This window comes from Herpailurus yagouaroundi, unplaced genomic scaffold, assembly GCF_014898765.1.
Source record: "Herpailurus yagouaroundi ecotype Mexico unplaced genomic scaffold, PumYag 198, whole genome shotgun sequence".
Lineage (NCBI taxonomy): Eukaryota > Metazoa > Chordata > Mammalia > Carnivora > Felidae > Herpailurus > Herpailurus yagouaroundi.
Window position 1 is genome coordinate 29,584,614 of NW_024412429.1, and position 20,202 is coordinate 29,604,815.

At 40.6% G+C, this 20,202-nt stretch overlaps 1 protein-coding gene across 3 annotated transcripts in view; it reads left to right on the forward strand.

Annotated features, from left to right (window-relative positions):
• The window catches only part of MTFR2 (mitochondrial fission regulator 2), a 12,848-nt gene extending 1,260 nt beyond the window's left edge, over nucleotides 1–11,588 (forward strand). For all 3 annotated transcript variants that reach the window (XM_040449101.1, XM_040449100.1, XM_040449099.1), the window contains 5 exons: nucleotides 5,165–5,269; nucleotides 5,724–5,836; nucleotides 6,760–6,995; nucleotides 8,133–8,490; nucleotides 11,186–11,588. In XM_040449101.1, the coding sequence (XP_040305035.1) occupies nucleotides 5,165–5,269; nucleotides 5,724–5,836; nucleotides 6,760–6,995; nucleotides 8,133–8,490; nucleotides 11,186–11,393 (1,020 nt within the window). In that variant the 3' untranslated portion in view covers nucleotides 11,394–11,588. The remainder of the gene's footprint in view (nucleotides 1–5,164; nucleotides 5,270–5,723; nucleotides 5,837–6,759; nucleotides 6,996–8,132; nucleotides 8,491–11,185) is intronic.
• Nucleotides 11,589–20,202: the final 8,614 nt, after the last annotated feature.

Consider the following 20,202-nt stretch of genomic DNA (forward strand, 5'->3'; position numbering starts at 1 on the left):
AAAAAAAAAAAAAAGGGTGGGGGGAGGGGGAGGATAAGATTATTAGCAACCTATTTACTAGATAGGTCAAATGCCAGCAAAAGGTGCACATGCAGCAAAATATAGATATGACCTTCACAGGTAAAATATATTTTAATTATCCAGTGGCTTTATTTAAAGTAATTTAAGTTTGGGGGCGCCTGGGTGGCTCGGTCGGTTGGGCGTCCGACTTCAGCTCAGGTCACGATCTCGCGATCCGTGAGTTCGAGCCCCGCGTCGGGCTCTGGGCTGATGGCTCGGAGCCTGGAGCCTGCTTCCGATTCTGTGTCTCCCTCTCTCTCTGACCCTCCCATGCTCATGCTCTGTCTCTCTCTGTCTCAAAAATAAACAAACGTTAAAAAAAAATTTTTTTTTTTAAAAAAAGTAATTTAAGTTTGATATTTGGGTATATAATGGCAAGTTATAGCTCAACAAATTCAGAATAAATCTGGAGAGAGGATGACTTAGGCCTAAGGAGTACAAGCAAATCCAATTTTCTCTACTTATGGAGCATTACCATATCCAACACAATATGCTTGGTTCTTTGGGTGGTATAGAGCAATACACGATCTTGTATTCATACTGCTTAAAATACAATATGACAAATAACATACAGATAACTATAATACAAGATTGAATATAAGAAAGAATAGTTGGGGAGTTTATAGAATGGGCAAATCATTGCTATTTGTTGGGGTGAATTAGAAGAGAATAGCCAAGGACACTTTCAAGATTTTAAACAAAAGTAAGTTGAAGAGTGGTTATAAATTATAAATAGGCAATTATTATATTATAAATAGGCAATTCAGTATGAGGAACTAGTTTGAATCAGCAGGTGAAGTGAGCCAGATGTGCTGTTGGATTATATAAATACAAATATCCTACAGATAGAGAAATAGTTCTAGAATGTTGGAAAAAGAGATTTCAGATTTGTGGTTATCTACATTCTTTTGATATTTGAATTCAGGGACTTTGGTGACATAATGGAAGATGTTGGGTGTTACTGATGCATTTTGAATTTCAAGAATACATTGAAGATAATGAGGACTGAATAGTAGTTAAAGATCTGCTTATTATTGGATTATTGATACCTTTAGGGATTTGTGTAGGTGGAGTGGCGGCTGTAGTGTAGTTTGAAGAATAACTAAGGAAGGGTAGTGGCATCAGCAACTTTCTTTTGAAAAGTTTGTGAAAAGAGATCAAGAGCCATCAACTTGAAGGAGTAGGATCGCCATTTTTTTTTTCCAGTGTTAGAGATAACTTCATGTTTGCAAGCATTGGAGAAGAACCTCATAGACAGGAAAAAAAAGTTAAAAATTCAAATGAAAGAGCGAGTGATGAGCAATGTCCTGGAGAAGGTAGCTGGGCAAGGAATATAAATAATAAGTCTGGAAAGAAGACAGACAGTTGAGTAGGATAAAAGTGAGAGATGGTGGAGAGGTTTGGGATGGACAGAAATAAAAATTGAGGTATGTTAAGTTGGAGTCCTTGGTTTTCTCAGTAAGAGCAGAGTCAAGGCTTCTGCCAGGTAATAAAAATGGTGGCTTTGGGGATTTCAGAGATCGGTGATTGCTTTGGGCAAGACAGTAGAGAACAACACATGCTCTGAAGAGGTCGCAGAATATACCTGTGCAGAATACCCAGCTGAAGTCAGCATGGATTTGTAGTCTTTCTAAATATTGTTGTTTTTGTAATTTATTTTCTCCAGCTAAGAGTAGTTGGGGTAATTTATCCATTAGTAATATGAGAACACATAATATCAAGAGGATGAACACTTTTTGAGTGGTAATGAACCTATCACTGAAACAACTTGAAAATCTCTGCTTGGTAGGAAAGTCACATCAGTAAAGTCCGGGTCGCCTGGGGGGCTCAGTCTGTTAAGCCTCCAACTTCAGCTCAGGTCATGATCTCACCGTTTGTGAGTTCAAGTCCTGCATTGGGCTGTCTGCTGTCAGCACAGAGCCTGCTTCAGATCCTCTGTCTCCCAGTCTCTCTCTGCCCTTCCCCTGCTCATACTCTCCCTCTCTCTCTTTCAAAAGTAAAATAAACACTTGGGGCTCCTGGAAGACTCAGTTGATTGAGCATCCAACTTTGGCTCGGGTCATAATCAACATTTTGCGGGTTCGAGCCCCGCATCTGGTTCTGTGCTGACAGCTCAGAGCCTGGAGCCTGCTTCAGATTCTGTGTCTCCCTCTCTCTCTCTGCCCTTCCCTTGCCCTGTCTGTCTGTCTGTCTCTCAAAAATAAATGAACATAAATTAATTTTACCTCTTTCTACTTTTTCAGATGTAGCTACTAGAAAATTTGTCTTACATATGTGGTTTGTATTTTTTTTTCTTTTGGAGAATACGTACTTCTGAAGTGATTGTAGGTGTAGGTGATTGTGATTTATGGTTAAGAACTACTACCCTGTAGGATTGAAAAGGAACAAAAACACATCTCTGCCCCTGGAGTTGACAGTCTTAATGGAGCAGAGAGAACACGGCAAATGAAACAAAGTTACGTGTAGTTAGGTATCCTGTTGTGTGGTGCTCCTTGGAACTGGTTTAGGAATTTAGAGCCTAGGAAACTCCCGAAAGCAGAGTCAAATTTGTAGAGGAGTGTGCATCTGACATTAGAACACAGGTAAAAACAGCTGGTGCCAGGGCTGGAGGTAGAGTGGTGCCCTTTGGGCACATGCGTAAGTGCTTGGCAATTAGGATAACATTGGCTTGTCTTTGAGACCATGAGGAAAATTGCTATACGCAAAAGAGCTCGTGTTATTGACGTAGTGAGTGGGTAATTCGGTCGGATAGATAGAACTGTGCCAAGTGGCAGAGGACTTTTCAGAGTGACTGGAGAATAATACAGAATACATGGAGGATGTTGTGGAGACTGAGATCGCAGAATTGATGGAAGCTTATGAGGCCAGTAGATGTAATCTGTTTAAAAAGATTTTTCAAATTTTTTATTAAACATTAAACAGAGAGAGAGGGAGACACAGAATCTGAAGCAGGCTCCAGGCTCCGAGCTGTCAGCACAGAGCCCGACCCGGGGCTCGAACTCACAAACCGCGGCATCACGACACCAAGCTGAAGTTGGACACTTAACTGACTGAGCCACCCAGGCACCCTATGATGTAATCAGTTTAATGTTTTAATGTTTCCTCTACTTTCATATAGTCAGGTTCTGAACTCAGGTGTTTGGATGTGATCGGATACATTCAGAATCTTACTATTTGAAAGTAGAGGAATGGCATTTTCTGTGCCAGTGGCTTCTGGATCTTCCTCTCTAGCCCCAGTTTTTCTCAACTAGTCAAATGGCTTTAATTTTTACCTATCATGTATTGTGTCTGCTGACGATTCCCAAATCCATCTAAATCCCAGATTTTTTTCCTGAGTTCTAGAACTGTATGTCCATTTCCAAGAAGATGCTGTTAGGATGCTACCTACGTCTGTTGCTTGTAATAAACTCTCCTTGTTATGGGATCTTAGGAAAAAAGAAAAGTCCAAGTTTTAATGCTTTTTGAAGAAAGTGCTTTCTTTGTCTTGAAATCTCTGCCAAAAGCAGAAATATTATGTCATATTTTTGAGGAGGCTTCTGTGGGAATTGTTTACACCAATTTGGAAAGCCCAAGCCAAAGACAAGATGTTATTTGAATTATAGTAGCGTATTTCATTTCTATCATCTTTCTAAGAACTGACTTCTGGCAGATATAGTTCGCTGTAAGTAAAGAATTCTTAAATTGTCTAATGCCGGATTAGTTTGTTCCCCCTCTTTATTTCACCTTTGAAAGGAATTACATAAGTGCACTCTGTATTACCTCATTGTTTGAGAAACTGAAATTGTCAATTTTTGACTGGGCCAAAAGATGTTTAGCTGGGAGGAGAGGAGGCAATTTTTCTGGATAAAGTTCCCTCAAGTTTTTTTTTTTTTGTTTTTGTTTTTTTAACGTTTATTTATTTTTGAGACAGAGAGAGACAGAGCATGAACGGGGGAGGGTCAGAGAGAGGGAGACACAGAATCTGAAGCAGGCTCCAGGCTCTGAGCTGTCAGCACAGAGCCCGACGCAGGGCTTGAACTCACGGACCACGAGATCATGACCTGAGCCGAAGTTGGCCGCTTAACCGACTGAGCCACCCAGGCGCCCCTAAAATATTTTGTCATTATCAGAAATAGGACAAAAGTGAATTTGTGGTCCTTTTTTTTTTTTTTTAATGTTTATTTATTTTTGAGAGAGAGAAACAGAACATGAGCAGGACAGGGGCAAAGGGAGAGGGGGACACAGAATCTGAAGCAGGCTCCAGGCCCTGAGCTGTCAACATGGAGCCCGATGTGGGGCTCGAATGCACGAACTGGGAGATCATGACCTAAGCTGAAGTTGGATGTTTAACCAAGTGAGCCACCCAGGTGCCCCTGTGGTGCTTTCTTAAGAGACCTTTCTTTCTGGAATATTACATAGGTTAACTCCCATCCTTTTTTTTTTTTTTTTTTTTTTTTCTTTTTAGGACAAATATGAATGAAGTTTAATTTTTTTTTTTAAGTTTATTTATTTAGAGAACTAGCAGGGGCATGGGAGGCAGAGAGACAGAGAGAGAGAGAGAGAGAGAGAGAGAGAGAGAGAGGAGAGAGAGAGAGAATCTCAAACAGGCTCTGAGCTTAGCACGGAGCTGGACAGGGGTTCCGTCTCAGGACTCTGAGATCATGACCTGAGCCAAAATCAAGAGCTGGATGCTTAACAGACTGAGCCACCCAGGCGCCCCAAAGTTTAATTCTTTGAAGAAAATACTTTGAGTATGCCCTTCTGTATTTTCTTTTCAAAATAAGTGTTTCAAAATAAGTGCATCCTTTACATCTACTTTTCTTCATGGATATATAAACATGGCTTTAACAGAATAGTGGTTTGTTTTTTTTTTAATTTTTAACATTTATTTATTATTGGGAGACAGAGAGTGATGGAGCATGAGCATAGGAGGGGCAGAGAGAGGGGAAGACACAGAATCTGTAGCAGGCTCCAGGCTCTGAGCTGTCAGCACAGAGCCAGACGCGGGGCTCAAACTCGAAAACCGCGAGATCATGACCTGAGCCGAAGTTGGACGCTTAACCGACTGAGCCACCCAGGCGCCCCTAACAGAGTAGTTTTTAAACAATGTTCTATGTGTAAATAGGTTTTGCAGATTAGAGAAAATAAAGACTATGGATCAGCTCGGAGTATTGTTCGTCTTATTGGGAAAATTCTTCCTCTAGATCCTTGTCCCAGGCCTAATTTTGAGGTAAGTCAGTCAACATGCATTGTTTAAGCACTATGTATACAATAATCCCAGGTACTTCTAGAGATAGAGTAGAACAGAAGAAGAACTGTTTCCTGAAAGCCAAAAACCTCTTGCATGTTTTTGTGTTTATTTCTTTAAGTAATTACATTCAAAGATGAGCAGACACAAAGCAACACCTGAATAGCTTATTTTATTCTTCTAGTTTGTGTTTTATGACAGATGACATTAACCAGGGTAGAGAATATTGCTACATATTTAGACTTTAGATAACATTTTCCTCAGTATTTTTTGCCCTGCTAACAGGTGCATGTTTTTCTGTTGCATATCCTTTTTCCTCTTAACTCAGGGATTTTTAATTTAGGCAATTTCCATGGGCATGCATGTGTTCTACCCCCTCCCCCCCACCCCAGCAAAGCTCTGACTTTTTTTTTTTTCTTCCCCTTTTTTACTTTAGTTGATCCCTCTATTGAACTCTGTAGACCCTGGTAACTATGGATCTGTAGTTCCATCTTTTGCTGATACTTTGCGTGTGGCAAATGATGAAGAAGGCAGTTATCTCAGATTTCGGTAATTGTACATACTTCCTGTGGAAGGTGGGATATGGGCTGTAATCTTAATTCTTGCACGTGTTGAAGTTCGATCATACTAATTGAATCTTGTGTCTGTCTCTGTACTGCCCTGTGACCTACTAATATCTTCCTAATAAGGATGACATTTTTATTTCCTATTTCTCTTAATGTAGGCCTAGGAAGGAATGATATTAAAAGGGTGTCAAAATCGTTATGTCCATTTTTAGGAGAAAGCTGTTTCCTCTGCTAGATACCATATTTGGTTATTTTTTACATATTTAGCCAAAACTTAAATAGTGTTTACTGTGTACCAGGCAACGATGTTAAATAAATATATTTGAAATTTGAATGTGTTACTGTTCGGGAGTACTAACTTAAGTGTTAGTATATTCAGATATAGGCTATAAACACAATAAGGGTCAATTATCCAAATATTCTGGCTAAATTTATTATGTATCAAAGTGGTTTATCAATTAAAAAAAAATTAGAATACCATAAACATATCCCTGACATAATGCTTAGTATAAGGCCATTCAGTACCATATATTCAGAGTATGTAGAATTTCTAAGTAAATCAACTTTATTTCTAAATAAATCAATTTGTACTGTGCTTAAACCAATTAGGTAGAACAGTTACAAGACAATTATTTTTGTTTTACAGTCTAAAAGCAAGACTTGTTCCTTCATTCACTGACCACTTACTGGTCACTTATTAAAGGCAACTGTTCTGTTCTAGATATTGAGAATACAAAGTTACATAAGCTGTTGTGCTTGTCCTCAGTGAGTCTGGAGACAATGATGAGATGAAGAGAGCTACTCTGATTTTTGTTTTTGTGTCTTTATTCCTCTTTGTCTGAAAGAATTTATTTCTTTGGGGAAATTCCACCTCCCCCCTCAGTTTTTCCTTCCTTCCACCCACAGAAATAGCATATGGAAAAATGAAGAAGAGAAGAAAATGGAATTTTTCCATCCTTTGCCACCAGTTTGGAATCCACTGCTGCCTGCTCCAAGACAGAATAAACGGACCAAAAACGATGGGCCTGTAAATGAAGCTGCAATTAAAAAAATAGCTGCCCTCGAAGATGAGCTGACTTTTCTTCGCACTCAGATCGCTGCAATTGTGCAAATGCAGGAACTGAAAAACCGTGCAAACGCTGGTGAGTGCCATGCTGCGTTCTGTCTTAGTTAGATGGTGCTCACCTACCATTTCATTTCAGTCAGTAGGGTCCCAAATGAGAGCATCAGATGCTAATGTGTCTTGTGAATGACATTAAATATGTCGAGGATATCGAGGGTGTAATATTGCTATGTCTGATGTTTATGTAGAATAAATGGAGACACATTTGCGGTGAGGGGCATGGCTTTGGTTCCAGCTGTACTGCTGTAGATTGTACTTTTGTATTGAAAAGCTGTTTTCTAAGTAAACTTTTCTAACTCTTCAGAAAAGCATTGATATTTATGAGGAAGAATATATTAATTTGAAAGAAGATGAATATAAGGTCTTCATGTATTTGTAGTTTGAAGTTATTGTTGCTGTTCTTTCACTAAATTCAGGTTGAATAATGTTTTCCAGATGATCCTTTTCTAAATTTTTAGAGATGTGACTGGTTTTAAACAACATACACCCACATACATAATATATACATGTATCTGTACACATCCATATACACACATATAATTTATATATAACATGAAATGTTTATACAGTATTGTATATTTATGTATTTTATGCATAAATATTATACATATTGATATATAATAATAGCAATTAAAATGAAATATACACACACATTATTTTTAACCAGTCGTGTTAAAAAGTCTTTTGGGAGCAAATCTGTTGTGAAAAAGTTAAGTACTCAGTATCCGTCCTAGGCCTTGCCTAGAAAATATATGCTTGGGCATTTCTACAGTGTCATCATAGAGTGAATATACCAGTTTGAATGTTTCTAACTACGAATTGTTGATTGTGTTTTAGCTTTTTTAAATAGAGGATGAAATTCAGACTGTATGTTAATTACTGAAAAAGCACTTTTTGATTTCTTTTTAAAATGCATTCTCACCCTTCCTCCCTTTAAAGGCCTACCCAGAAAATCCTAATTGGATTAAAAATAAGCTTATTCTTTGGTTTGACTCTTATAAAAATTACTAAGCAGATGGGATTGCTTCTTTTTCCTGGCCACATCGTTATTTTAGTAGCATTACCGAAATTGTTCCTTTTTTGTTTCTAATTAGTGTTATGTGTTATGTTGGAGAGAATTTTGCATGATTTTTTCAACAGACTACTTTGTTTTTAGGCCTCTTTGACTTGAACAGCGAACCTAGCAGATTGGGACAAAGGCCATCGCCAGGAACTGCTGAACTGAGTGTCAAACCAGATCCATTTTCAAGTTCAGTGTTCTTCCCTCCACCTGCTCCTCCTCCTCCAGTGCCCCCTCAGCTTTCTTCTCCGCAACGTCCATGTTCACTCACATGGCCAGGAACTAATAATACATGTAACTCAGATAACTCAGCAAATGAAGTGAAAAGACAGCAGTCAGGTGATAGTAAGACTAATGACAGTCATCGTTCGAAAAGCCAGGAAAATAAAGATGTTCCGAATATGTTGGACATTCTAAAGGATATGAATAAGGTTAAGCTCCGTGCTGTGGAACGGTATGTTGTCATAACTTGAGAAATAAATCAAAATTCTATTAGTGATGTTGTAATAATTTATTATATTTATCAAAGTAAACATAGACAGGTCTTCTCTCTGATTCTTCTTCACTCCAAACGCTTCTCCCAGAAAGAATCATTTTCTATTTTTTTTTACTGTTTCTTTTAGTGTCTTATCTCCATAATTTTGGAACAGTGTACTACTTCCTTTTGCTATTTCTTGATATTTTAACTATATTTATTTCCGCTTGTTAAAACTCAGGAGTACATCCTTTCAGACATTCTGCCGCCTAACATGTACACATAAATACACTTCTTATTCTGTCTTCCCCATATAGTTAAATCCATCGTCTTTACTTAAATCAGTATTCAGAATTTACATCCTTATAACAGTAAACATTCACAGCTAAGCCATTTCCTTATGCTATGATTACATTTTGCTTGTTGAATAATTTTATTTTTTATTGCAGCTAATAATTGTCTCTCTGAGTTTCTTTCTTTTTCTTTTTAAAATAATTTCCCCTGTAGGAGCTCTCTGTTCTGCTCCACTGTCTTGTTCCCCCAAGCCTGCTGCATTGTTACCATGCCAAGGATTTCCTTGGCCATCATTATGGCATTCTCTACCCTGTCTCTTGTGTTGCCTCACCCATTTCTTGGGTGTCCTATCTTCCCATACCTTTCTGAGAAAGGGTCTATAAAAAAGATTATTTTAAGGCTTTGCATATCTGAAAATTATGATTTTATTCTAACACTTCATTGCTAGTTTGGCTGGGTATACAACAGGCAGAAAACCATTTTTCCACAGAATTTTGAAGACATTGTTCCATCAGTTTTTAGCTTCTGTTCCTGTGGAGAAGCTGATGTCATTCTCATTCCTGGCTATGTATCAAATCTATTTTCCTTATTCTTGAAACATTTAAGATCTTCTCTTTAGTCCTGGTTTGAAATTTCATGACGATGTTCCCTGGAGAGTTCCTTTTTTAATTTCTTATGCTGGGCACTTGGGGACTCAGTCTTGAGTTTTACATTTTATTCAGTGTGTAGACTTTTCCTCAGTCCCTTCAGGGGAGCCCCTTCAGGAAGGCAGCTCACCCTCCACTATCTTCACCGTCTTCCAGTGTTTTGTTGCAGTTCTTACCCACTCTCTCGTAATTTCTTTGTCTTTGTGGGTATGTATTTTTTTAATTTCTATACTGTCATTTTAGTAGGATTTCACAGAGATCTGCCATGTTCATCTGGAAATCCCTCAATGAGGTTTTTAGTGAGAAAATATATTTTCTGTATAATAGTGTTAGGGCAGACACATCATTTCATTATTAATGAGGGTATGATTTGACCCTTGTGTGAGGAAGCTGATACAGAGAAGAATGTGGCTGAATGTGCACACTTGTTCCAGCTAGAGGGCTTATTGGCATCACTGGGCCCAGTCAGTGTAAGACAGTGACTGACTGTTACCATAACTGGAGACACAGCTAGGAGGCTGGTAGAGTCTCCCTTCCACCCCCAGTATCTCATTTTTCTACAACTAACCATGCATTATACATTACTACAGAGTCAGATAAGATTTGCCACATCTTCACAGTTACAGTCACTGTTCGTGTTCTCTGCCTTCTCTCTTGTTACTGTGAATGGAATGCCATTACTCATGTCCAGGCTCTCCCCTTGGTCACTAGGTCTCCTTTTCTCTTATCTTCTCAAGGATTTTACCTAAAATTATCCCTTCTGTCTTCTACATCATCAAATTTTTCTTCTCTACTTTATTCTCCCCATACCTGAGTATTTACCATCTTCAAAACATGTATATCCCCAGCTATTATTATTTCTCTGCTTCTCTTTCTGATATAAACTCTTCTCATCAGAACTTTGTTTGCATTTCTCACCGCCGCCTTCTACCCACTGTAATATGGTCTCTGTCCCCATCACTCCACTGAAAACTGTGCATTGTCAAGGTCACCAGTAACGCTGGTGCTAAATCTAATGGTCAATTCTTATTGTTCCTCTTACCTGACGTCTTGGCAGTATTTGGTACTGTCTGTGGTCCCTTCCTCCTTGGAACACTTTCTTCCTTTGGCTCAGACCTCAGTCCCCTTCTCTCTGTATCCACATTGTTTCCTTTGGTGATCTCACCTAGTCCTATGGCTTAATGAAAACCTGTTCTACCCTAAGTCTTTTGCATCTCAGTAAAGGCAACAACACCATCATCCAGTTGTTCAGTCCAAACATCTAGGAACCAGACTTCCTGGTTTCTTGGTTTTCTTTTTTTTTTTCTTCTTCTTTTTTTAATGTTTATTTTTTTGTGGGGGAGAGAGGGAGAGAGAGGTGGGGAGGGGGGAGGGCAGGCAGGTAGAGAGAGATGGAGCACAGAATCTGAAGCAGATTCCAAGCTCTGAGCTGTCAGCACAGAGCCCTACGTGGGGCTTGAACCCACGAACTGTGAGATCATGACCTGAGCCGAAGTCAGACGCTCAACTGACTGAGCCACCCGGGTGCCCCATCAGTTTCTTGGTTTTCTAATTCCTAATTCATTGTGCCTTCCAGATTCCTTATTCCTTGGCAAAAATTTTTAATCTCTTGAAGAATAATTAGATTGTAATTTATTATGCTTGTATTTCTGGCATGTTTGTCAACAAGGAGCTTAAATTAATTACACAAGGCTTTAATTCAATTTTTTTTTTTTTTTTTTTTTTTTAAATAGGTCACCTGGAGGTAGACCCATTCATAAGAGGAAAAGACAAGATTCACACTGGGATCCAGTGTCTTTAATATCCCATGCACTTAAGCAGAAATTTGCATTCCAAGAAGATGATTCCTTTGAGAAAGAAAATAGGTCTTGGGAGTCTTCTCCATTTTCTAGTCCAGAAACTTCAAGAGTGAGCTATAATAACGTAAAGTTAATTTTTTAATTTTTCAAAAGCGTATTGTCCATGATGTATCTCTGCCTTCAAGTTCTCTTGAAGTTCTTGCACAGAATGGACCATACAGTTATTTGCTGGTACCGCTAACGTTTCTGTTGTTTCTGTTAACTTTTACATGCTCCTTTTTTGCTTGTACCTTACTATGAATTTTTTTTTTAAATAAAACACTTGATTTGAAAAATACTTGTGCATAAGTTTATAAAGACTTGTCCTGGACGGGTGCTAACTTGATGTTGCTGTCTGCTGTATGAACGAAGTCTGAAACTTAAGTACTCCAGTATTTTTCTCAGGCGAATATAAAGACTGGATTATTTAGTTAAATAGAATGTTAACAGTGCTCTTTGAAAAGCAAATGGGATCATAATTACCTTCAATGACAATGCTTCTTGGTTGCTTAAAAGGACATTTTCTATATTTATATTTGACCCTTGAAATTGCTCCTTATTTGAAGTCTCTTTGATTTAGACATAGCTTTAATTTGGGGGTTGGTTTTCCCATATCACAGCTCAGTTGAGGTAGTAGGTACAGAAGAATAAGCCTTCGGAATGAGAGGGTTGGGAGGGAGGCTGGGGTCTAACGGCAGGTGCATAGCTCTGAGGAGTGGGGGGTGGGGGCTTCAGCAGTGGACACGGAACAACTGGAAAGCAGATAGCAACTCAAAGAGCATAACAGAGTGGGGGAAATTGTCCCACTTGTGTTCCAGCACGGGCAGGGCTGTCTCTTGAGTTACTCGTGGGTGTGTTCATCATGTTGACTCTGGACATTCTTAACTGTAAGAGGGCCAGTATGGTTTACTTTAGAATTATTACAATCAAAAATGCCAATGTGCCTGAAAATAAACATTTGACATTTGTGTAGAAATGTATAACTTGCCATGTACTTTTCTGCACGCCTCGTTTGATCTTCACAGCAATGTCCTAAAAATAAAAAAGCATGAATAAGTCAGGCCAGTATCACCTGACCCTCAGTGCTGAAATAATCTGCCTGTAACCCCACATTGGATTGGCAGAGCAGTGACTAGAGGTGGGTTTATTAAAATTTTGGATATCTGAAAACCTTCAGTTATGTAAGCTGTTCGCTGTGTGGAACATATTTCCCAGTGATGGTGGATAAGCGAGGAGGTTCTGGGTTGTCTTACACTGTTCAGTGTTCAGCATTTTATCTCCAACCAACTACAAGCAGTTTAGAGAAAGAACCATCTCTTTTTGTATATTTTACGGCACCTCGCTGAGGGCTGGACACACGGGGACTCAAATTGTAGTTGACTGGGCATTCAGTCTCTGCAGCTGAGACTCCTCACTTTTGTGTGCTCAGCTCTGGGCACAGTGCCCGAGAGACACATAGTCCTGTCTCAGAGGACTATTTATTGTTGGATGGATTAAACCTCCAGGAGTTGTTTGGTCATTGCATTATCATCTGCTTTTACCTGAGAATAATTTCCGGGTTGCACGTTTGCTTTATTTCCGTTTGGCGTCCCATTTCACAGAACAGTGAACTAAAGGAAGAACTGACAAACCCCAAAGATGTTGACCAATGTGTGAACAATGTCAGCTGAGTTTACACTGGCAAGGAAAGGTCGTTGAAGTGTGCCCGCGTGCCTTTCACTACATGCTGAAGGATCTCAGTCCGTTAACAAAGTTGAATGAAGTCTGTGCACTGGAATATATCAGTGCGGGGGTCTAAAGAGTCTTGACTCATAAGAACACCTGTCTCTGTTCTTGGAAGATCCAGCAGATAACTGGCTACTCACGGTAGTGGTTAGGTGTATGGCCTTCTTTCTGCATGTATATTGCTGTTATTAAAAGCTGAATGCACGCTTTGGATGATTTTCCTAGGAGCTATGTAGTAAATGACTTAATGTTTCTCCTTAGAGAACGGTAGGGTCCCACCCTAGGGTAATCATTTTAATAGATTAAGAAATTAATGTAAACTGGGGCACTTTAATAGATTAAGAAATTAATGTAAACTGGGGCACCTGGGTGGCTCAGTCGGTTAAGGGTCCGACTTCAGCTCAGGTCATGATCTTGCGGTTTGTGTGTTCGAACCCCACGTCGGGCTCTGTGCTGACAGCTTGGAGCCTGGAGCCTGCTTCGGATTCTGTGTCTCCTTCTCTCTGCCCCTCCCCCACTTGTGTTCTGTCTCTATCAAAAATAAATAAATGTATAAAAAAATTTTGTTAAAGAAATTAATGTAAACGAAGTATATATTGTAGTACTCAGCAAATGATAGTATATTTCGATTTTTTTTTTAAACATTTATTTTTAAGAGAGAGTGAGAGAGACCCAGTATGAATGGGGGAGGGACAGAGAGAGAGAGAGAGAGAGAGAGACCCAGAATCTGAAGCAGGCTTCAGGCTCCAAGCTGTCAGCACAGAACCCAATGTGGGGCTTGAACCACGAACTATGAGATCATGACCTGAGCTAAAGTTGGATGTTTAATTGACTAAGCCACTCAGATGCCCCTGGATGTTTAAAATCAATTTCTTAAAAGCATTTATGACTTCCTAATTTAAGAGTTTTTGAATCTTAGAAATTGGTAGTGATCTGGTTTACTTGACCTCCAGGAACTTGGAGATTTTCGAAGAATACAAAATATAATTTTTTCATTAGAATAGTTCTAGTTTGAATCATATAGCTTGATTCTCCTAAAAATTCCTCCTGAGGTGATAAAGCATTATTCTTAGAAACTGACTTTGTTAGAAGCAGAAATATTTAAAGAATCTTGATAAGTTTTACCTACACATCTATGTAAATATGAATGCCTATCATTTTACTTCCTTTTTTCCTTTTTACATTGATACTCTGTACTTTTGTAAATAAATGTGGTTTTTGAACTTGGTTGTGTTTTGTAGCAAATCAAATTCATGTTTTCTCCTTACTGTGTCATAACCGTCTGAACCTTTTTATTTTTTTGAAAGAGTTTTGAAGGGAGAATGCCTTGGGTAATAAAAATGAAACACATGTATGCTTGGAATAGGTATTTTATTCCTCTTCATTCATATACTACAGAGATGTGGACACTTACATGTTCCCCTAGATTCTTCAGCCTACACAACAGCTGGGAGCCTAGGTTCCATTTGAATGGACTCGGCACTTACCCATTTTGCCAGACTCCTCCCCTTTCAGAAAAGCCTGGTTTGCCCGGTTTTCCTGTTGCTGTGCTAGACAGTTCATTGCCTGGCTCACCGTCATTTCCAACCCTTTTCTCCCCAGCCACCTTCCGGTTAGGAGTGGCCATGCCGCAGCCATCTTATGACCATGAGGAACAGGCTTTGGATCACAGAGATGTGAACTCTGACATCACAGAGTTGTTGAGCGAATACTCCTAGCAAGGGCTATCTGCAGACTTCCTGTTATTTGAGAGACATAAGAAAAACGGGCCTTCTGGATTTTCTGTTACTTGCAGTCCAAAGCATTCATGACAGCAAGTGCAGCAGGGTAGCTTTGACACTTGCCTGTCATTCCTTCTATGTAGTTTTCTGATACTTCTTATCCTGTTATCAGCTGTCTGCTCTTGCCCTTCATGTACATTTCCCTCATCTGCCTTTTCTCCTCCATTGTCCTTGCAATTAGAGGGTTTTTTCCCTCTGAAATAACTGCTTTTTAACCCCCAAGGGAGTCTTGCGTTTTCAGTTTTATAGTTTCCTTACTGAAAAATACATAACGAACAATCAATCCTTCCTCAACAACTAGGAGAAGGAACCTTTGGAAGATGCCATCCTCTGCCAAAGGAAGTACGTTTCTTGTTAGACTTCAAGGTGATTTTATGGGGGGCGGGGGCGGGCTTTTCTGTTCTATTTCAGGATGAATTTCCTACCTACCCAAAGCACATTTCTGCACCATGACACGGGGATTCAGTTGGCCTTGGGCTTCCCTCTGTTCAGAAGCATGACTTCTGGTGTCCTGGAAGTCATAACCACGTGCCCTGAAATCCTTCAGGAAACCTCCCAAAGGGCCCACACTTGGGCTTCTGGTGACTGGGGTTTACTGTGGAGTTCCTGAGGCTCAGGGATTCTGTGTAAGCCTTCATGAACCCTGTACATACATGATCTAATACTGTGTGTTATTTATAAAATCATTTGCTTACCTCATAAACTTGCCTAAACATGCCATGAATGCTGAAACTCTTCTTACAAATTATATAAAGGCTAGCTTAATTTCCTGACTGAAACACTCTCCCACTTGCCCTAGAAGAGACCCTCTCTCTCCCTCTTCCCCAGATGCCTTAAACTGGGTTGCATTCTTCCCAACTGGCTACTAGTCAATCCTATAACGTGTTTGAGCAAGGGTATTTGATGAAGGATTTTAACACGGAAAATGAAGAAAAAGTGTTGGTTTTATAATAGAGACCATAGGAATTTAATACTGCTCAGAATCTTGCCTGGTTGAGACGTGCCGATGACGGCAGTGGTGCTGGTGGGGGCAACGAGGCGAGAGGCTTCGCAGGGGTGTGCCGCAAAATCTGGGGCCCCAAATCAAAACCAGTGGCAGGGGACCATTGTGGGGAGTGAGGTATCTATCAAAGGGCCTTTGCTTTTACAATGCGAGTATCTTTGTGTTTTAATTAGGAAGTTTAAACAGGAATTGGGTTGGGGGAGATGCAGCCATTTATATGATCGCAATAAGGAATGAGGATTTCTGCTGGATATTAAGCAGAGGCCCTCCTTAGATTGGAGAGGTTGAGTGTGTAATTGGATTTGTTTCAAATTGGAAACAAAACCAAACACTGGTCAGTGGAATGAAGTGTAAGATTTTCGTGTCAGAAAAGGGCTGTTACAAGTGGGGTTCTCTGTAGACTCAGATGTAGGGAGTCTGTCTAGGGGTTCTCAGCAGAAGACCCTGCAAGGGAGGAAGCGGGAGTGGGTGCATGAGAAGCTGGGGTGTGATGCAGTATTAATGAGGGTGGCCCTTGTCAGATCCCATAGGGAGCTGGGATAGCCTTCTGAGGGTAGTCTCCCGTTGATCAGAGGATGCTGAGTCTCTGTATTCTCTCACTGACCAAACACTGGGAAAGGGGGCAGGGTGTTGAGCAAGGGCGATTTCCACAGAGGTGTGTGAGTTCTAAGACCACAGTGGTGCATCAAGTCCATCACCGAAGACATGTTTCCAAAGGTGTTGCAGAACCCAGCCTGCCTTTTGTTGCAGTCAGCTTGAGTAGTACTGGTTGCCCAGAATGCCCAGGTTCCCTGTCATCCTTCCACCAGGCTGGTTCTTATGCTTACTTGCAAGAAAATATTTGCATTTAAAAAATTCGGGGGTGAGGAGGGGCAACCTGTGGTTGGTCAGTCACAGCTTTGGCCTTCTCCTGGAAATTACTTATGTTTCTAAGGACTCAGAAGCATTAAGCGGTTATCACATCATGTTGCTTTGGGGACCAATGGAAGAAGTGCTGGAAATGTGCCGGGAGAACTGTGTTATCAGTGGTCTGGGCCCCAAGCTCTTCAGTTGCAAAATGAAGAAGCTAAAAGGAGTGTGCCGAGGTCCAACATACATATGAATATTCTATGACCTACTTGCTCCTGTGAAAGGAGACATAATCATAGCTCAACTTAGGTGCCACTTCAGTTTCTGTACTCCCTGCTAAATATTCCTACCAAGGGGATGCGGTCTCGGGTTGGACACAGTGGGGGGAGGTGGCCTGTGGATCCCTGAGAACTTCTGTTAACACTGTACTTGGGAGTGAGCTATAATGGACCTTTTTGGTGATGGCAATAGATCTCATTTTTAGTGGCACTCATGTATCAGTTCCTATTCTTAGTACTTAGTACTTTCCATATATTGACTCATTTAATCCTCATAACAGGACTACTATAGTTATCCTCATTTTACAGATGATGGTGTTTGTACCTAAGCAAAGGGTTTTCACGTGTTTTTAAGTTTTGTTTTTTGTTTTTTGTTTTTTTTTTTTTTACGTTTATTCATTTTTTGAGAGACAGAGTGTGAGTGGGGGAGGGACAGAGAGAGAGGGAGACACAGCATCCGAAGCAAGCTCCAGGCTCTGGAGAGCCGGACATGGGGCTCGAACTCACAAACCGTGAGATCATGACCTGAGTGGAAGTCAGACGCTTAACTGACTGAGCCACCCGGGCACCCCAGGGTTTTATGTTTTAAACCCCTAGGCAGTACTAGCCATTTATACATTTTTTCTTATTTATTTAGATTTTGCCTTATTCCATAAAGTATTTAAGGCGTCGTACAAGGATATGTAAAGTCAGGCAAGATAACGTAACTGGAAACTCCAAGAAAAACCAAAGCAAACCAAAACTTTGCGGCTGCAGTTTTCCATTTTACCACAAGAGGGAAGTATAACATAGGAAAGCGCATAGGCTGATGTTAAGACCCCTAACCCCACCTTTGGATACCAAATTTTTAGAAGTTGTAGTCCACACGAAGTTAGATTTGGTATGACTTGCAAAAGCAGATTTCTTTAAAGGATATGCATGAATTATAAATGGCCATGTCTTTGATAGATTTGAGATTATCCATGTCATCAGGCTTATTCAACTCTTTTCCCAACAAATAATGAATATTTATACAATTCAATGATAAAAGCAGGAGATAGTTTGCTTAATTGTTAAAGATTCTCATAAGTTCCTCAGTTTGAATACAGCTATTTGTTTTACTATGAGAGAGAAGCCCAAGGCTTATTATAAATAATAGGATTAGAGTTTTGGCTTTTAATCTGGTAAAGATTGGTGTTATTAACATGGTGGAATTTTTATTACACATACCATAACTGACACATGCAAGTATGTGTTTCCGAAGATATTGTAATTGTTTAAAAGATCGTCCTGCCTGCCTTTTCCCTCCCTCCTATGTTAGTCTCACGTCTTCTTGCAATAAACCGTGTCAAAAACTAATCCAGAGAGGGGTATTAATGATTTCAGATCCAGCTGTTGGGGTATGGAGTCTATGGTGTCGTCGCTCAGGAGGACCTCCTGAATGGGATGGAACTGTGTGTCCCATGTGATTTCTTCAGCTTTTGACTAGGTTTCTGCCTGGCCCCCCTACTGAAGACCTTTGAGTTCACCTGCACGGGAAGGTTTTCAGCCTTACCCCACCAGCTCCCAGTGAGGGAGCCTGTGCTGTGTCTGCTCCCTACACACCCTGCTTCCCTGGAAACCAGACCAGGTTTTCTGCATTCCATGATCCTGCTGCCTATGGTTAATAATGCTGGTAATCACAGTAGCTAAATTCCTTGAAATGTTAATTGTGCTAGTCACTGCACTAGGCGCCTTACAAGTATTCATTTAAATCATACTCCCTTTTTACCGATGGGGAAACTGAGGACGAGAGATGTTCCAATTTTTAGTATAGGTGCTGCCGAAGCGAGCACAGAGGACGAGAGATGTTAAGTACCTTACTCAAGGTCATACTACTAGGAAGCTGCTGAGCCAGGAGTCAAACTCTGAGTTCCAGAGTCCAAGTTCTTGACTTGGCTGATAAGTCAGCCCCTCCCCGTGGATCCCACCACCACCTCATCTAAATTCCAGAAGCAACATGAAACTTCAGGTCCCTGGAGCGCTATACTGACGTAATTCTGTATCTTGGTATTTGCTGTTTCCACCAGGTGGGGAGTTTGTACTCTTCCTTCAAGGCACAGTTTGAAGAGCATTTTCCTCAGAAGCCTTTTCTGACTCTCCTTCTCCCACCTACCCGCTCCAGTATTTTCCGCTGTGGTTCGCACAAAACTGTGCCCTTCTCTTCACTGCTGGATTTATTTATAACTGCTTCCCTGTCTCTCCCCAACTCCACTGGGCTCTTGAACAACTTGAGGTTAGAACTTGGGTGTCATTCATTTCCTCCTATACACAAACAATGGTCATAGTACTTTGTTATGTTATTATGGGATGGTAATTAATGGGCCCTTTGAGGTGTTAAGAATGATGCCAAGTAGGGGTGCCTGGGTGGCTCAGTTGGTTAAGCGACCTACTCTTGATTTCAGCTCAGGTCAGGATCTCAGCCCTGAGATGAAGCCCCTCGTCGGGGCGGACAGAGGCTGCTTAAGATTCTCTCTCCCTCTCCTTCTGCCCCTCCCCTGCTTGAGTGCACGCTCTCTTAAAAAAAAAAAAAAAAAAGGATAATCCTAAGTATATATAGGTCATCTCATCACAACCATTCAATAGAGGTCTTTTTAATCTTCATTTTACCAATGAAGACAACAGAGCTCATGGAACCCCGGTCGCTTGTCTAAGGTCAGTTAGTTGCTACTAAGTGGAAGGACTGGGATTGAACCCAGGTCTGTCTGACTTTAGAGTACGCACATGGAACTATTAGACTCTGTCTTCCATCGACAAATGTGATAAAAAATAGACTTGATGTCAATTTACTTACTTATTTAAATTTAGACCCGATGTCAATTTATTTAGTTAAAACCTCACCTATTATTTAGTAACAGACTTTATCCAAAAGTGTAGAAAATAATGCAAGCTAACTGCTCACATTCACACAGCTAGAAGATTTCAGAGCTGGGATTTAAGCCAGGGCTGCTGAGGCCAAGGGCCGTTGCTCTCAGTCTGTGTGGCCCGTGTTTGGAGGGAAAGATTTCTGTGAGGCCAGGCCTCCTTGGCCAGATGGGTCAGGCTGAAACCACTGACTGCCTGAGCCATCCTGGGGATGGTGAGGCCTTTGGCTTTCACGGGACCACCACCAGTCTTGGGGACCTGCTTGACATTTCTGACCACACCGTGGACCCCGGTGAGCAGGTCTCTGCCCAGCCCAGATTTTCCTCCCTTCCTGCTAGTTCTCTGTCCCAGTGTCACGGAACAGCCTGCCCAAGACTCGGCTCAGATTCTTTG